The sequence below is a fragment of the Manis javanica genome, chromosome 2 (genome assembly GCF_040802235.1).
Source record: "Manis javanica isolate MJ-LG chromosome 2, MJ_LKY, whole genome shotgun sequence".
NCBI classification, from domain to species: Eukaryota; Metazoa; Chordata; class Mammalia; order Pholidota; family Manidae; genus Manis; species Manis javanica.
This window is the reverse complement of record NC_133157.1, coordinates 187,399,990-187,417,854: the sequence shown is the minus strand read 5'-3', so window position 1 is coordinate 187,417,854 and position 17,865 is coordinate 187,399,990. Positions and strand designations below refer to the sequence as shown.

General features: G+C 40.4%; 1 protein-coding gene across 5 annotated transcripts in view; it reads right to left on the bottom strand.

Annotated features, from left to right (window-relative positions):
- FZD6 (frizzled class receptor 6) overlaps positions 1-15,965 on the bottom strand; it is a 37,498-nt gene extending 21,533 nt beyond the window's left edge. The window contains exons 1-2 of one of the 5 annotated variants that reach the window (XM_036995552.2): positions 15,768-15,965; positions 14,483-14,802 (exon numbers count right to left, since the gene is read on the bottom strand). In XM_036995552.2, the coding sequence (XP_036851447.2) occupies positions 14,483-14,659 (177 nt within the window). In that variant the 5' untranslated portion in view covers positions 14,660-14,802; positions 15,768-15,965. Of the gene's footprint in view, positions 1-14,482; positions 14,803-15,507; positions 15,682-15,767 lie in introns of those variants that run through there. The other 4 variants (XM_036995553.2, XM_036995555.2, XM_036995554.2 and 1 more) reach the window with 4 other exon arrangements.
- Positions 15,966-17,865: the final 1,900 nt, after the last annotated feature.

Here is a 17,865-nt window from a genome sequence, read left to right as displayed (position 1 = left end):
ATTAAAACCACAATGAGATATCACCTCACACCAGTAAGGATCACCACCATCCAAAAGACAAACAACAAATGTTGGTGAGGTTCTAGAGAAAGGGGAACCCTCCTACACTGCTGGTGGGAATGTAAATTCGTTCATCCATTGTGGAAAGCAGTATGGAGGTTCCTCAAAAAGCTCAAAATAGAAATACCATTTGACACAGGAACTCCACTTCTAGGAATTTACCCTCAGAATGCAGCAGCCCAGTTTGAAAAAAACATATGCACCCCTATGTACCCCTATGTTTATCGCAGCACTATTTACAATAGCCAAGAAATGGAAGTAACCTAAGTCCATCAGTAGAAGAATGGATAAAGAAGACATGGTACATATACACAATGGAATATTATTCAGCCATAAGAAGAAAACAAATCCTACCACTTGCAACAATATGGATGGAGCTAGAGGGTATTATGCTGAGTGAAATAAGCTGGATGGAGAAAGACAAGTACCAAATGATTTCACTCATATGTGGAGTATAAGAACAAAGAAAAAACTGAAGGAACAAAGCAGCGGCAGATTCACAGAACCCAAGAATGGACTAACAGTTACCAAAGGGAAAGGGACTGGGGAGGATGGGTGGGAAGAGAGGGATAAGGGGGGGGGGAAAGAAAGGGGGCATTATGATTAGCATGTATAATGGGGGGAGGGCATGGGGAGGGCTGTGCAACACAGAGAAGACAAGTAGTGATTCTACAGCATCTTACTACACTGATGGACAGTGACTGTAATGGGGTTTGTGGGAGGGACTTGGTGATGGGGGGAGTTCAGTAAACATAATGTTCCTCATGTAATTGTAGATTAATGATACCAAAATTTAAAAAAAGAAGAAAATCTATAGCTGTATTTAAAACAAAACAGGGACAAGTCTTATCAGTGAACTATAAATATTGTGGTATTTCTGAAAGACAAAAGAAGGAATGAGGACTTCTACTTTCAGCAGTAAAGCAAGTATCTCCTGCTTGGGTAAACTGCAATAGATATATTTTAAAATGCATTGCTTAATACTATATATACCTAGTAAAATAGCCTAAAAAAATCAAAGTAAAAAGCAACAAAACTACAAGGAAAAATGAACAATTCCGTAATTGTAATGAGAAATTTCAATGCGTATTTCTTAGGAAATGAAAGGTCAAAAGAGACAAAAATTACAAGTCAATACAAAATATGATTACAATACTATAATTAACAAGTTGATTTCAAGGACACATACAGAATCCACACCTAGCAATTAAGAGGACAACAGCTTTGGGGGACGTTAGACCAGTGGAGAGTTCACCTGTCCTCATGGAGCAAAGTAACTGAGCAAAGACAGGGCTGTCACAGTTGGTGTAACTATATCTTTCTTATTTGAATGCTGAGACCTGACCCTTTCCCACCTAACAGGAGCCTGCTGGAGAGCAAACAGCAGAATACTTTTCTCAATTTTCTTTATCCTGATGGGGAGAAAAGCCCAGACTGTATGAGTAACCTCTTCCGGGACTGAGGTAGAAGAAAGGGACAACTGGTAGCATTTACTTCTTTGTTTACTAAGAATAAACTGGGTTAATAAGCCTAGTTCCTAAAATTTTTGAGTGTACGGTAATCAGATACTATGATGGGAAGAATTAAAACACAGTTTAATTATTCTGAGAAGCCATTCTGCAATAGTTACGATAAATGGTCGCACTTAACTGTTATTGTCTGTTTAAGGGTAGACAAAATGAAAGTAACATGTACTTTTATTATATTAAAACAATTTTCTTACAACCTTTAATTTTCCTAGAGTGCCAACATTGGTTAACCCAATATACTGATGTTCATGCAATTTGAAGACAAATCAGATGTTGAAAACTCAAATACCTTCAGAGGCTCTATCAGGCAAATTCAAAGGGGTATTAAGACAGTAAGAGTAGTTAGATAGCAGCTGCTATTCAACCCCAGGAGACTCTTATTTAGGAATGGGGGTACCTAATTGTCAGATATATCAATTTTTCACAAGAAAAGAGAATCTGTATTTTTATGTTAAATCCCCAAATTTTACATTTTGGCACCTCAATGTAAACATTAAAAATAGTGAAGACCAACAAAACATGTCTTCAGGTCAGATGCTCTGTGGGACACTAACTTGCAAGTTCTGTTGCAAACTAACAGATCTGGAAGAGACCTGAGAGGGCTCCTACGTCTATTACTGTTGAAGTGTGTGTGTGCTGTGTGTATTTTGACAAGGAACATTTTCTTTAAATTAGAGATTACAAAGAAACACAATGTATTAAATAAATAAAAGCCAAGCTCTTGGGCTGAAAAGGAAGCCGAACTTCTGAGATACTTCTCACTGCCCCCTTCCTTACAAGGGAGCTCAAAGCACCTTCAGGGGTTTGCAAACCACTGACCTAATAATCCAAACCCTCAGATTATAACTGAGAAAACAGAATCCAATTTCTTACTCAAGTTGCTATTAAAATCCCAAAATGTCATCTGAATTAGAATTTAAGTGCCCTAATTCCTGATTTAATGCTACTTTTACCCATAGTATTGCTACTGATAGTTATGTCAGAGCTTTGATCTACTCAGCAGTTATCATAAACTAGGTACATGCTTTCTTAGATATCAATTCTTTTTATAACAATCCTGTGAGAGAGATGCTTTTATCTTCCTTCACATTGCAGATGGGAGGCTTTGCAGAACTGAGGCTCTAAGAGCAACTGTTACAGAGTAACGTAAGTCGTAAGTGGCAACCAGGATATGAACCAGGGGTCCGTATGACTCTAGAGTGTGTCTTCTTTAACCCTGTCATGCTGCCACCTAACTCTCCATGAAAATTACCTTTCCTTAAAGCATAAGAGGGGCAGGAATGCCAAAAAGGAGAAAAGATATCAAAAGAGGACTGCTAATCTTCTACAGGAAACAAAACTCTTCAGTTTGAAAAAATAAATGTTCACAGGACACATAAAGACTGTAAAACGTCCAACTATGTTTATCACATTCCAGGTGATACATGTACCTCCTGAAGCAGTTAACTTTGGAACAAATTATTTTAGAATAAAAGGATTTTAAATAACAGGTAGTCAGCCTGTTATTAAACTCATCCCAATCAGCTAAAAACGAACAGAATGAACATATTTCCTTAATCTATTGAAGTAAAAATCTTGATAAGAACCTTTTATGCTCTTCAACAAAATGTTCAGGTATCATTCTCAGAAACCAAAAACCTTGAGATGGAAAGATTACTAACTTGACTCACTGTGATATCTCCTATGTCCTGAATCTTACACTTAGATCTCATCATATTATTATAGTATTTAGCATTATAAGTAAGCCTGTGAATTGAGCAAAGATTCAAACTTCCTAGTATGTTAAGTCTGTTCCCTTCCTTTCCCTTTTCATGACACACCTCCTTCAACTCTCTTCAGTAACCCAGTGCCTTCATGGTCTCACTTATGAATTTCTCCTTTTCAAATTCATTCTCAAAGAAGGCTCAGAAACTCATCTAATTTCTAACCACAACATAAAATATCAATAATGCTTTTCAGATTCTACCATTCAATAATAAAATAATCTGGGTGATTATAGATTTAATGTTCAGAAAAATAAACGGTAAGCTCCTTTAATGAAATGGTAGGTTCCTGGCAGAAATGAAGAAGTCTAAAAAATGATTTTTAAAAGAGGTGATGGGTTTAGCTGGACAACAGACTTATCAGAGACCTAAAGGGGTCCTTAAATGTTTACACTTCACAGAGCAAATACTGTTAAAGCAGTTACAAGGATCTTGAGTAAATTCTTTGAGAATGTTAATGGACTGCTGTATAATAAGGTTGTGCAAACTCTGTCATTTACTTTCATGACTGTGACCAATCTCAGGTAAGTCAGCTCCTTTAAAAAATGCAAAGTGGAACCTGGTATACAAGAAAAGAATAAAAAGCAGGAATTTGCATTATTTCCACACTGGAATACTTGTTATTTTTAAGTAGTTCTTAGCAGGGAGTAAAATTTAAAATCATAAATTTTAAATTATTTCTCCAAAAGAGTATGCCTTTGGAAATTAGACAAATATACACAGTATGTGGTTGGTACTATGAAAGAATCTATGCAGTGAAGAGTCAGTCTCTTAATTTAAAACTTGTAACTTGAAAAACCTACAATTCTGGGGAAAACTATATACTCAGGTACACATTCAACAAATATTAAAGAATGAATACATGACAAATATAAAGTTAAAGACTTCATTATCTACATGCCACATTCTCAAGGAAAGTAAACAATCACAACACAACAGTCCTCCCATCGCCTGAAAGAACCATGTCTCTTTGTGGACTAGCTCTCCTGAGAGCCAGTAAGAATAGAATCCTAGATAATGGATACCAAGGAATGGCCCTATAGGAACCCTGTGCCTATCAGCAGAGCCTCCTTGGAGAAATACTGCCCTCTGTTCACATACAAGTCTAACCCTAGTTCTACAGACTCAAATGTAGTTAAGGTACTTTCCCTACTGGAACACATCACCACCAAGGAAGGTAAATTTGTGGTTTCTAATTTAAAACACAACAGTAACGACTATACATACTGTAAGAATATAGTACTTTATCCTCCATTTGCCCCATGGTCCCAAGTACATAAACCAGTGAGAATTACACCTGGGACTTGCCTGGGCTTCCCCCGCCTTATCTCTAAACATCCCGACCCTCCCCCAAAGCAACAGGCCGAGCGGATCCGCCACAATAAAAGGCACCATGCTGCTGCCCTCTCTCTCTGTCTCTGCTGCTCTCTCTCTCTCTGTCTCTGTGTGTCTGTCTGTCTCGCTGCTCTCTCTCTCTTTGTCTCTGTCTCTCTGTCCCCCTGCTCTCCCTGGGCTCTCTCCCTCTCTCCCCCCACCCCCGTCTGGGGCAGTCACTTTCTCCATCAGATAATAAAGTCTCTTGCATGGGCCCGTGTCTCCTGAGTCTTTCTGGGGTAAGGAGGGTCATGGCAAGATACCCTTACATTGGTGCCATGACTCGGATGAGGCTCTCCCATTGACTTTCTCTTCCTCCAGGAACCTGAGCTGCTTTGGAAACCCTCACTGCCCGATCCTCCTCCACAGGCTCACCATCCATTTCCCCGGTCACTTGTCTTCTCGCCTAACACCGGTCTTCGATTTGGTGAGTCTCCCCTTCATGGTCGACTTAAATGTCCCTTTGGAACCTGGAAAGTGACCGTTGAGTGTCCGGCACACCCAAGGGCTCCTCTGGGACAGGGGCACCCCCAACCACGACTTTCAGAGTCACGGTTGATCCTCATAGTCGACCCTTCTCTGCCTCCCCTTGGTGAGAATCCTCATCCACTGAGGCCCGGTCTCCCTTTATCTACGTTTCTACTCGACTCGAAAACTCCTGGTACCAGGTACCGAGCCTCCCCGACGTTTTCGCCTCGACCCCACAGTTAAAGGTGGTGACGACCCCCTAACTGTGCTGGTCTTCTCCGCGACCTTCTCAATCACTCAGGGACGCTTCAGCGACTTCTGAAAGGTCTCATTCTCACCATGGGATCTGGCCCCTCCGATCCCACAGATTCACTGCTAGGGTGCTTACTCAATAATCTAAAGCCCCTCCACCTCACTCCAGACCTCAAACCTGTTCGCTGCTGTAATGAGATCTGGCCACAATATCCCTTGGACAATCAGTCTAAATGGCCCCTAATGGCTCTTTATATCCTAAAATTCTCCGCGACTTATACAACTTCTGTGAGCATACAGGCAAATGGAAAGAGATCCCATATATCCAGGCTTTCTCCTACCTCTGAACCAAGCTCTCTCTCTGTCTCCCCTGCAATCCTAAACACCTACTACTTGCCTTAAAGTCCACACCCCTAAGCTTTTTTCACATTCCCAAATACCCTCAACTGCCTATAAAACTCCTAGGCAATGCACCACCACGGGCTCTCTTGTCCCCTCCTGGCTCATGCCAGGAGCTCTGTCTGTCCTCTCACTGTATCATTATGTCTCAATCTGTATGTCTGTGTCTAAGTGTGTAAATGAAAAATATTTTTCTACCTCCGGATGGTATTAATAAAAATTGATATAAGGACAAGCGCTTGTAAAAATTGGGCATTTTAAAATTTCCAGAAAATTCTAATAGAAGATATTAAGCATTAATGCTAATTTAAGTTGAACTGAATAGACATGTCCTTATGGTTATCAGCTGCCTAAGTTTACCTAAAGTCATTTAAGTTGATGGTATCTGTTAAATCTTTCAAACAAGAATGCTTAAAGTGAAGTGTAGCTTTGTCTAATATGAGTAACTATTTAAGCAAGTGCCTTAAAACTTTTAACAGCTTCCCAAAATCAAATGCAAAAAGGTGCTTTTACCTCTAGTTCACTCTGATATTTTCCAGAGGGCCCCTGGACCAAACATGTCAGAGGAATTTTTTCTCATTGGAGAAAATATTTGGCTAATTTGGCTTATTTACCTGCTTAATTACCTAGAAGGCACTGTCGCAGGGAATGATGCTAAACTTTGTTACTCAATGTTTTGCGTTACAGAAAGATCCAACTTTCCCTATAACAACTGTCTTACAGTAAGCTCTCATCAGATCTTTAACCATTGTCATTTGTAAGTTTTTTGTCATCTATACTCACTGTTTTATTACTCCTAAACTGGTAAAAGACTAGATTTCAGCAGGACAGGTATTAGTTACATAGGATTAAGTAAACTGAAGAAGATGATTTGGTGGCTTTTAGTTTCAAATGTTGTTGATAAGTGTTTTAAACTTTTTCTCTTAAGCAGGCAAGTTTAGTAAATGACTATCCTTATAAGCAGAATTGAAACTTTATCTTTCTCTCTACCTGATCCCTCCAGAATTTAAAAACTCTCAGTGACTATTTTTATATTTCATGGCAGTATGTTTATTTGCATAAGTTCAATAAGAATCTGCTTTCCTTGTAAGAGGAACAATTAAAAACACTGGTTATATTACCTAGGCTTTGACTGGAACGTCATACCTGAGAGACACGTGTATAAACTCAGATATGAACAGACAGCTTTAAGGAACTAAGATTGACTTTATAAAGCCAACAAAGTCCCTTAGAAGAACTGGCCTAGTACCTTACTTACAGAGTGCCCAGCAGCCTGACCAGGTGAGTAAGGAAAGTCACTTCCTGGCAGGTACAGGAACCTCAGGAATGTCTTGGGAACCTCAAGAAGAGAGGAATTCACCCAAATCCACAGGTACTGCAGGCACAACCTCATGGAAAGTCTGGCTTAGCTTTCTGGCCTCAAGAAGCCTTTAAAAGTCCAATCTGAAATTCCTTACAAAAAGTTCCAGCAAAGCACATTTAAAAGATCCCATGTAATCAATTACTCTTCTTGCTGCACTTATGCAAATAATCAAGCCAAGTGTTACTTATTTTCTTAACCTGGTTACTTCTAATAAAAATGAGGGTGATTTAAGAGAAAAGTATTGTTTCAATAATGCAGTCTTATCTATACTAAATCCTAATACTAGTCATTGAGATGTAAACTCGATCCAGAATTCCAGTTTCCCCATGATACCTGGCTATGATTCTCAATTAGACTCTTCAGATTTCTAGTTCTCACAACTCCAGATGTTGCTACTTAACCTAATAACAATTTGTTCTATCTTGCCTAAAAGCCACAAAACTGCAAATAGTAATAGAAATGAAACCCGGAATAGAAGTGCCAACCTTCTGAGGCCCTCTCAACTGACCAGTGATGGAGACCTAGCTGCACCCTTTACTGCGCCCCCTCTCAGCATGAAGCAGCCAGAGCAGTCGTCGCCCCCTTTCCCTAGCAGCAGCTAGAGTCTCTGTAGAGGGAAGAATGAAACAAGGGACCATAGGCTTAGAATAAGGTGAGAGCCTCTGGAGAAAGCAAGGCAGGATATTTGCAGTCAGAGCAATGTAACTACATGCTAGGAACCACCCCCCCTTTAAACTATGTTGAACATTAAGCTCTAGAATCATTCTTCAGCGAGATCAGTTAATGTTCCCCAGATAAAGAGTAGCACATGTTTTATTATGCTAATCATTTGTAATCGTGTATAAGATTCACTTTAGCATACTAAAAGGCCCAGGCCTCTGTGCTGTCTTTCCTCCTCCAGATCTGACGAGGTAATTTTGCAAACTGAGCAACTAACTGCAGACCCAGCTGTAGACGGCATAGTAAAAGGCAGGATTCTTTAGCAAATAGACAATACCTCAACCCACCTTGCGAGCTGAGCAGGCAGCCTTTTGATATGCTCCCAGACCAAGGCGCCGGTGTCCCAGAGAGAAATCAAGGCAGGAAATTCCTTATGTTAAGTTAATTTTTAATATTCAGAGAACACTTAACAAGTCCTTCCCCAAGCCTTTAGAGATAGTCCCCATCTTTTTGGACAGGCTCTAACACAAGACCCCAAATCCCTTACTCTCTAGAGCTCCACCCCCCTTCAATATGTAGATGATCTCCTCTCGTGCAGTCTCTCCCTACAAAACTCTCAACAGGATACTATTCTCCTTTTATACTTTCTCTCAGAACACAGCTATCAAGTTTCACCCCCCAAAGTTCAGCTGTCTGCCACTCAAGTCACATACCTGGGAGTTCAGCTCTCCCCGTGCTACAAGGCCATTATCATAGATCGGAAAAAACTTCTCCAAACCATGCCCATTCGAAAGGCACCATCCCTAACTCCCAAATGGCAAAGACCATACACATTAATCCTTTCCATGCCAACTGCAGTTAAACTCCAGGGTCTTCCCCATTAGATACACAACTCCCACCTTAAGCCGTTTGTCTCAGCTTATTCCCCTCCAATCAAATCTCCCACAGGTTCCTACTCCACCCTGACAGGACCTCTTACTCTCCGTATTTTGCACCGCTCATCTCCGCTTCCACTCATCACTGAAGAAGTTTCTGCCAGCACGGAGTCCTAAGACCTCCCTTAGAATGGCCATGCGTCATGCCTCAAAATTGTTAACCCTGGTCTCAACACTTATTCTCTCACCAGACCTATCTTCCCAACACCAGCTCTTCTTTCAGACTGTCCAAAAAATTGCACCATCAAGGATTCCCTTTGCCTTACAGGTTGCTTTTCTGCCTACACATAGGTCCCCATCAATGCTATAATTCAGCCACCCTATGTAAACATAGCAATCAGCCCAAATGCAAAAAATTTCTAACCAAACCTTTAACCAGCTTATATTACAGGATTACCAACCCCTCTCCAAAGACGGTGATCCTTATTGAACCTGGAACACGCCATCGCCACTGCAGACCAAGGGCTCATCTGAGGACCGCCCCCCATCAATACAAAAATGAACTTCATCGCCCCTAATTAGCAGGAAGCAGTTACTGAAGACTGACCTTCACCCCTTCCCAAATCCTCTACCACTTATAAAACAGAAAAGGGAGGAATGTAAGAATATAGTAATTTATCGTCCATTTGCCCCATGGTCCCAAGCACATAAGCCGGTGAGAATTACACCTGGGACTTGCCTGGGCTTCCCCCGCCTTATCTCTCAACATCCCGACCCTCCCCCAAAGCAACAGGCCGGATCCGCCACAATAAAAGGCACCACGCTGCTGCTCCCCCCTCTCTGTCTCTGTTTGTCTCGTTGCTCTCTTTGTCTCTGTCTCTCTGTCCTGCCGCGCTCTCTCTCTCTCCTCCCCCCTCTCTCTCTCTCTCTCTCTGTTGCTCTCTCTGTTGCTCTCTCTTTGTCTCTGTGTCTGTCTTGTCTCGCTGCTCTCTCTCTGTCTCTCTGCTGCCCTCTCTCTCTCTTTGTCTCTGTCTCTCTGTCCCCCTGCTCTCCCTGCGCTCTCTCCCTCTCTCTCTCTCTCCCCACCCCGTCGGGGGCAGCCACTTTCTCCTTCAGATAATAAAGTCTCTTGCGTGGGCCCGTGGCTCCTGAGTTGTTCTGGGTAAGGGTCACGGCAAGATACCCTTTCACGTACAACTGACTTGAACACTTTAAAATATCTATTTCATTTTAAATAACCTAATCGCTTACTTTTAGAACAGTTACAGCTATTTTCAGAGAGTCTTCCCCGAAAATTTCAGGTTAGTCACACTACAATTTTCCTTCCTTGCACAGGGGGCATAAGAGTAGAGAGTAAGGAAGAAAAGAATGGGTCCATTAGACTCTTCTAAAAGCAGAAAAAGGAAAATGTTTAAAAATCACTGCCTATTAGATATAGATGTTTTTCTTGTAAGTTTGTTTATACAATTTCCTCCATCCCTTTACTTGTACTCAAATATAGACATTATAGTAGTGCATATTAACAGGTGGAAAGGAAAGAGGTTTTTGTTTTGTTTTGGCTCACTTCCCTTTTAGACTGCTCTAAAGTGGATTGACCACATGCTGTTCCAAATACAATACATAGCTTTGCTTTTGCCTAGACTTCAATGACGGCAATGCAAAAAGAAAAATACAATATTCCTGTTTTCATTTTCCCTAGATCAGTCTCAGCTCTTTCTGGATGAAATAAGTCTCTCAAGGGACATCAACCTCATAATCTGAGAAACAATACACTAGATATGAAACAAAAAGGAACACAATGGAAAACCAGAAGCCATTTGTTTTTCCACTTGGGAGAGTTAGCCTGTACAACATCCTTTTCATTACAAAGCCAAGTTACTATTCAGAATTGTAAACTAACTCTTTGCAATACAAATGACTTCAGCTTCAGATAATTAAACAAGGAATCTGAAACAAAACTAAAAAATTTGCATTTCTAACAAGCTCAAAAGCTGCTGGTCTATAAACTTGAGAACCACTGCTCTCAACCATTTCATATAATCACAGATAAACAATGACAATAAATGCCATAAATTCTATAAACCAAGATAACCATCACATAAAATGAACACTAAGGCATAAAAAAGGAGTGAGATAAACCTCTTGACTTACATGAAGTCTTGGTAGCTAGGAAAGCACAATTGGTTGTTATAATTCCTCAGCCGCCCCTCATCTTAACATTAATTCACTGTGAACACCAGAAATTCGACCAGCAGGAACCAAAGGCAGCTGAGTTGGAGGTGTAAAGCCTAATCTGTTTGATAGGAAAGCTACATAACACTTTTTTAAAACTAAAAGCCAAGGTATATGCAGTTATAATTTAGCACTTAACTGGACTATAAAGTGTTAAGGTACAATGTTAAAAAAAATTGACACATAGAGTTTATGATAGTCCAAAAAAAAGAGGGAATTCCTTCATTCCATGTAAATAATATACATGGTTAAAAATCAAATTATTTAAATAAATTCTAACACATGTCAAGCTAATATAAGAAAGAACATAGAGAATGTCAACTGATACATTTTATTAGAACTAGGCTCAGGCAGAAGGAAAGTGGATGATACGTAAACCACCTAAAAAATACCAGAATGTCTTTCACTTGGACATGCAGAAGATAGAGGAGGAAGTTAAAGATTTAGAGGGAAAATTCTCTGCTGGCTTATTAGAACAGGACACATCACCTTTTTCTTTATTCTGACAGAGATTGTGTTAGATTATAGTTACTGGACAAATATTTTAACTTTATTGAGCATCTACCATCCTTTGAGACACCAGGCATTAGGGACAGAAATGAATAAAACACAGTATCTACTCTTAACCAGCTCACAATTAGTGAGAAAGCCATATAAACAACTGGCTGTACCTATACACAATATAAGAACAGTCATATGCATTAAGTATTATCAAAGTGTAAATAGGGAGCTGATTAAATATGCTTGGGAGAAAGGTGAAAGAAGACTTCACTAAGCACAGACATCTGCTTCGAGGCTTGAAGAAATAAAGCAGGTGAAGAGGATAGGTAGAGAGCCCACCAGGGAGTGGATAAAACATGAGCAAAGGAAATGAGAGTGAGTAATATAGATGTGAGTTCTATAAACAGGTCAGTTTGGCTGAAGCAGAGCATGTAATATGGGAAAAGATCAGATGGGAAGATGGACAGGAAGGCAGGGTCCCATATGAAGAGCCTTGGGTGTCAAGCAATTGTCAGGTCTATTTTTCCAGCTTTAAGGAAATGGTGAAGAATTTTAACCCCAAAGTGGACTACGCGGATCTGCATTTTAATGAAATCACTTCAACACCACTACAGGGGAAAGACTGAAGATTAAGGATTTTAATTTTTATCTAAAAATTCTGATGAGAGTTTATATTCAGGCATAGATGAGGAGAAAGAGGTAGAGTTTAATAGAGGTTAAAAAAGAAAACTCCCAGTTTAATTTTTACAGAACAAAGTTTGCAAAGAAACAACAAAGACTGAAAGACTGAAATATTTTCTTTGTTATCCAAAAGGTCAAGGGTAAAAGAAGCAAAAAAAACCAAAAGAGTTAACAATGACATTATGTTCCACCCTGACAAAGACTGTGTTAGATTATAGTTACTGGACAAATATTTTAACTTCTCTGGGCTTCAGTTTTTTTCTACATAATGAAGGGCTCAGGGGTTCTTAACCTGGGCTGTAAAATAGAAGTGTATTTCAGTGTAATTGCTTTCCTTTGTAATCCTACTCATTTTATTTAAATTTTAAAATATTCTCTCTTTCTGAGAGTGTATCAATGGCACAAGAGATTGAGATTAAAGAGATTACTTAAAACTCATATTATAAGATTTTGGACATTTAATACAGGAACTAAAAGAGAATGCTGCTGGCTAAGGACAAATAAGGACGGGGAAATAGGAAAAGTACAATACCATGGACCAAAAAAATAATACATAGCTATTTAAAGTCTGACTCATGTTAATATTATTTTGCCTTTCCATTTCCCTTTCTTCTTTTATAGACTTAGGTTAATGTTGGTATTAAATGACTGCTCAATGGCTTTCTTCTTTTATATCCTTAACCTACTGAAGTGTGACTTACAGAATAAAACCTGGTAGTAAAGGCCATAGGAAAATTTAGTGTAGGAGGAAGATTAGGTAATGAAGATAATGGTAATGTTAGCAATCAAATAAAGGAGGTAAGAATGAAAAAGCCTTCTTGATAATGTTCAGACACAAAACTACCTGGTAAAGAAGTTAGGTAAATAAAAAAAATTAAAAAAAACTTTTTTAAAAGTCAGAAACAATTGGATTTAAAAAAACATGTGTGGAACAAAACTAGCTCTTATCATCTCACACTTACAGATTTAATAGCAGGATGTATCTCTCCACTTTCTTTATAACAGTACTCTATGATAAGGAACTCAAAATGACCTGAATTTGTAAGGTCAGGGATAACATTCAAACTTAAAATGTATATAGCTACTATACAGAAAGGAAAACAGATTCAAAAAAAAACATTTTTAAGAACTATATGAGACATGAGGTATAAAACATATTATCATAGAAAATGTGAATGATATAATTATTCTTTGAAGTTATTCCCGCTACTTAACTTTATTTAATCAGATTAAACCATCAAAATAGTTTTTATGAATCAATGAAAGTACTATTTCATCATTTACTCAACGTTCAAAATGACATCTTGCACTGGTTTGAAAAACCACTGAAATATTACAACAATGTAATTTGTAATATCCTTTTACAGTAAGTAGATCTACTTAGTATTTAAAAAGCTCTATTTTACGCATGAGTCTAGTGAGGTAGTCATACAACTATTCAACTAAACAACGGAACGCTTTTTTTTTTTTAAGCTGCAAAATCAAAATCAAGTCTAGTCAGTTTTAAAAATGGTGTTAAGAGATTTCATCTCCTAGCAACAATCTGAGGGAAAAAAACCTTGGAGTTTTTCTGGAGAAAAATTATAAGAACATTTGTCTTTTTTCCTTCATGAGATTTATCAATCTAACAGATCTGTAAGGGAGGGCAAGTTCCTGTCTCTACAGGTAACTCTTCCCACACCTCCCTAGCAATCTGCCTATCTCCAAACCAGAGGCAGGTAACTGAGGCACCTAAGGCAATCTTTAATGTCAACTCTCCTCTTTTCTGTTAATAGCTATTTTACAAAGAATACACGAATGCTATGCTTTAAAAAAGTCACTTTTTAGCAAAACACTATCTAAAACTCCAAAATCTTGCAGTAATTGATTTGTTTCAGAAAAACTATGAGCATTACACTTGGCTCACTGTGTGCCAAGTGAGCACTGCAACCATTTACGAAAATATATGTAAGTCCAGGCCCGTTTAGTCCAGATTAATACAGATTGTATGTTCAATCAGAGGAAAAATTCAGAATTCACATTTCTGGAGAAACTACCATAATTGATTTAGGAAAGTAAAATATTTGCCAGGTGCAAGATATTTTGAAATCATTCATAACTATCCTTCAAATAAACCCCACCTTAAGCAAATCCACTAAACAGGGCCACAAATGTACACGGAACATAGTCAGTAGGGGAATTTCGTTTTTCAAAAGGATTTATTTAAAATATGACTTGTACACAATGTGAAGAAATCCTTTACTGTGTTTCAAAAAAAGTCATACATACAGTTTATTCCAGAACGGAGAATAAATTATTTTTCTATAAAGTTTAAAGACTACTCACCTCCATTTGCACAGCAGCAGTATTCTGGTCATAATGACCCATCAGATTAGGGAAAAATGTCATGTTGTAGGCCATTTTCATACATCTGGGAACAGTAATTGGTTCACAGGTGAAAAGACTGTGCCCTCTTGTGAAGGGCAGAAAAATACATGTCCACAGAAATGCAAACACTTCCATTTTCTTCAAATTCCTGACTTTACCACATGGCTTGGATTATCACTCTTTTCATTCTCAGATAAAATATTCAAACTCTTCTTCATTTTATTATTTTACCATTTTGAAAGCCGCTCTTTTCCTGAAAATGAGTTCTGGGTCAATTACTGTAAAAACAATCAGGAGAGTGTATCACCAACATCTGTCATAAACTCAAAGCCAGACGTCAAAGTGCAGAGTTAAGATTTTCACCCTAGGTAGCTAATACTAGAAAAAAAGACAATTCCGTTTTAGGGCGACTTTCTTCCACCTGCCTTGGCACAGACTATATAATCTTCTGAGAAAGTCTCATCTCTAGGGATCCGATGACAGAAGGTCTGTGCTGTATGGAACACTGGGCAAAAAGGGAGTACAGGATGAGATGGAGAAAAAAAGTAATGCTGGGGGTTGGTAGTAAGCTAAAAAGGGTGAATAGAATCTTAAAATCTAAGGGCCCCTGCTGGATATCTTATTGCAAACAAGAAAACTGAGTCCTAGGTATATTCCTTAAGATTTAATGGGTTCTGAAACTCTAAAAAAGACTCCAAAGAACCCTTATTGTGGCAGTCTTCTGGGAATATACTTAGAATTCTTTTTCAAAAGGCCGGCTAGGGGGATACGTCTAGGACTTCTCCTGCGGAAGAGCGAAATTAGTTTTCACGGGCTGCGGGGAGTGGTGATCCCACTGAGAGGGAAAATGAGCGGAGCTGTGCCAGGAGGGCGACGGAGTGCCGGGGAGAAGACCTTGGGTTCCGCATCGCGAATACCCGCACCCCCCTGTGCCCAGGCTCCCAGCGCCGACAGGGTAACTCGCCCCACACCCCGGCACCTGCCTCCGGCCTGGCGCCAGTCAGTAGAGTCCCCGTCCCGCTCGGCGGCGCGGGGTCCCGGCACCACCTTTCCGGAGCTGGCCCCAACTTCTGCGGAAACTTCGGCGGCCGCGGCCTGCCCCGCCGCCGCCGCCGCCGCCGCCGCCCCCACACCTGCGGCGGGGCGCGCGTCCCCAGCCCGCCCCGCACCCCTGGAGGCCCGCCCCGCCCCGGGACCCGCGCGGCCACGGCCTCCCGCCCAGCCGGTGCCCGAGGAGCCGCACCTCGGGCGGCAGTCGAAGGCAGCGCTCCTCCCCGTCCCGCTCCAGCCTACCGTCCCCCCAAGACCTGAGACGGCTCCGGAGAGTATCCCGGACTGCAGCCGCCTCCGGAGCCGCACGGGGAGCGAGAGCTGAGCGATCCCGCGAGACTGCGCCGCCGGGTCCGGCGAGCAGGTCCGGGCTCGCGGCGGCTGCGGCGCGGCGGCTAGGCCTGGCCTTCCGCCCGAGCCCCGCCCGCGCTGTGCCAGTCGGGGCCGCGCCCCGGTGAACGGTGTCGGGGTGCCGCAGTCCGGCTGTGGGGCCGGGAATCCCCCCCACCCCTGCCGCCTATGGTACCTGAAGCACCGGGCTGGACCCTGTCTCGCTATCCAGGTCCAGAGGGGCTCAGCCCAGAAGGTTTTTTGAAGCTCTTGGTGAGCCTCTAAATAAAGCTTCCTTTAAAAGAACCCACTTCATGTCGGATTTCAGGATCCAAGAATTCTTAAACTGGCTATTTTGCTCTGTAAAGTCAATCGCTCAAGTGACCTTAGTTGGAAAGTGGGTAGCTTCATGGTGACTCGCCTTTAAAAAACGCCTTTATGAATTCGGGGAGTCTGGTCACCAACTTGAGGCCCAGGTGGCAATGGGATTACAGCGCCAGCAGTCCTACCATTTTACTGAAAGCTAAAGGAAAGTTGAACTGCTTTAGAAGTCAACTTAGTTTTTAGTACCAACTATGCCACATGTCATCTCCTGTGCTCTGCCTCTTCATCCCTCCTCCCTTTCTAAGGCCTGACGACCAGGGATCCTTTTACTGTCTCCACAGTTTTGTCTTTTCTAGAATGTCATACAATTGGAATCATACAGTATGCAGTTTTCAGATTGGCCTCCTTCACCTAATATTCCTCCATGGCTTTCCATGGCTTGAGAGCTCCTTTCTTTTTAGTGTGGAGTAGCATTACATCGTCTGTATGTATCACAGTTTATTATCTGTTCACCTACTGAAGGAATCCCAAGTTTTTAGCAATTATGAATAAAACCATAAATAAACGTCTACGTGCAGGTTTTTAGTAGATGGACGTTTTCAACTTACTTGGGTAAATACAAAGGAGCCCATTGCTGAACCATATGGTAAGGGCATGTTTGGTTTTGTAAGGAACTGCTAAAGTACTTTCCAAAAACAAAGTACTTTTGCCTTTTCTATAATGTCATACAATTGGAATCATACAGTATGTAGTTTTTCAGATTTGCCTCTTTCACCTAATATTTCACTTTCCAAAGTGACTGTACCGTTTTGCATTCCCACCAACAATGTTTGAGAGTTCCTGTTGCTCCACATCCTCACTAGCATTGGGTGTTATTAGTGTACCAGATATGGGCCATTCTAGTAGGGGTGTAGTGGTATTTCACTATTGTTTTAATTTGCATTTCCCTTATGACATATGATGTGAACATCTTTTGATGTGCTTGCTTTACATACGTGTAATTTTTTAAATTTGATGAGGTATCTGTTGAGGTCTCTGGACTATTTTTTTAATCAGGTTGTTTTCTTATGGTTGAGTTTTAAGAGTCCTTTGTATATTTTGGATAACAATCCTTTATCAGATATATCTTCTGCAAATATTTTCTCCCAGTCTCTTATTTTCTCATTCTCTTGACATTGTCTTTTCCAGAGCAGAAGTTAATGTTAATGAAGTCCAGCTTATCAATTATTTCTCTCATGGATTTTACTTTTGATGTTATATATAAAAAGTAATCACCAAACCCACAAACTTATAGATTTTCTCCTATTACTTTCTAGGAGTTTGTTGTTTTGTATTTTACATTTAGGTCTGTGTCCATTTTGAGGTAATTTTTGTGAAGGGTAGAAGATTTGTGATGAGATTCAGTTTTTTGCATGTGGATGTCCAGTTGTTCCAGCATTGTTTGTTGAAAACACGATCTTTGTTCCATTGTATTGCCTTTGCTTCCTTGTCAAAGGTGAATTCACTACATTTATATAGGCCTATTTCTGGGCTCTCTATTAAGTTCCACTTATTTGTCTATTCTTTCACTGTACCACACTGTCTTGATTACCATAGCTTTATAGTGAGTCTTTAAGTCAGGCAGTGTCAGTCTCCAA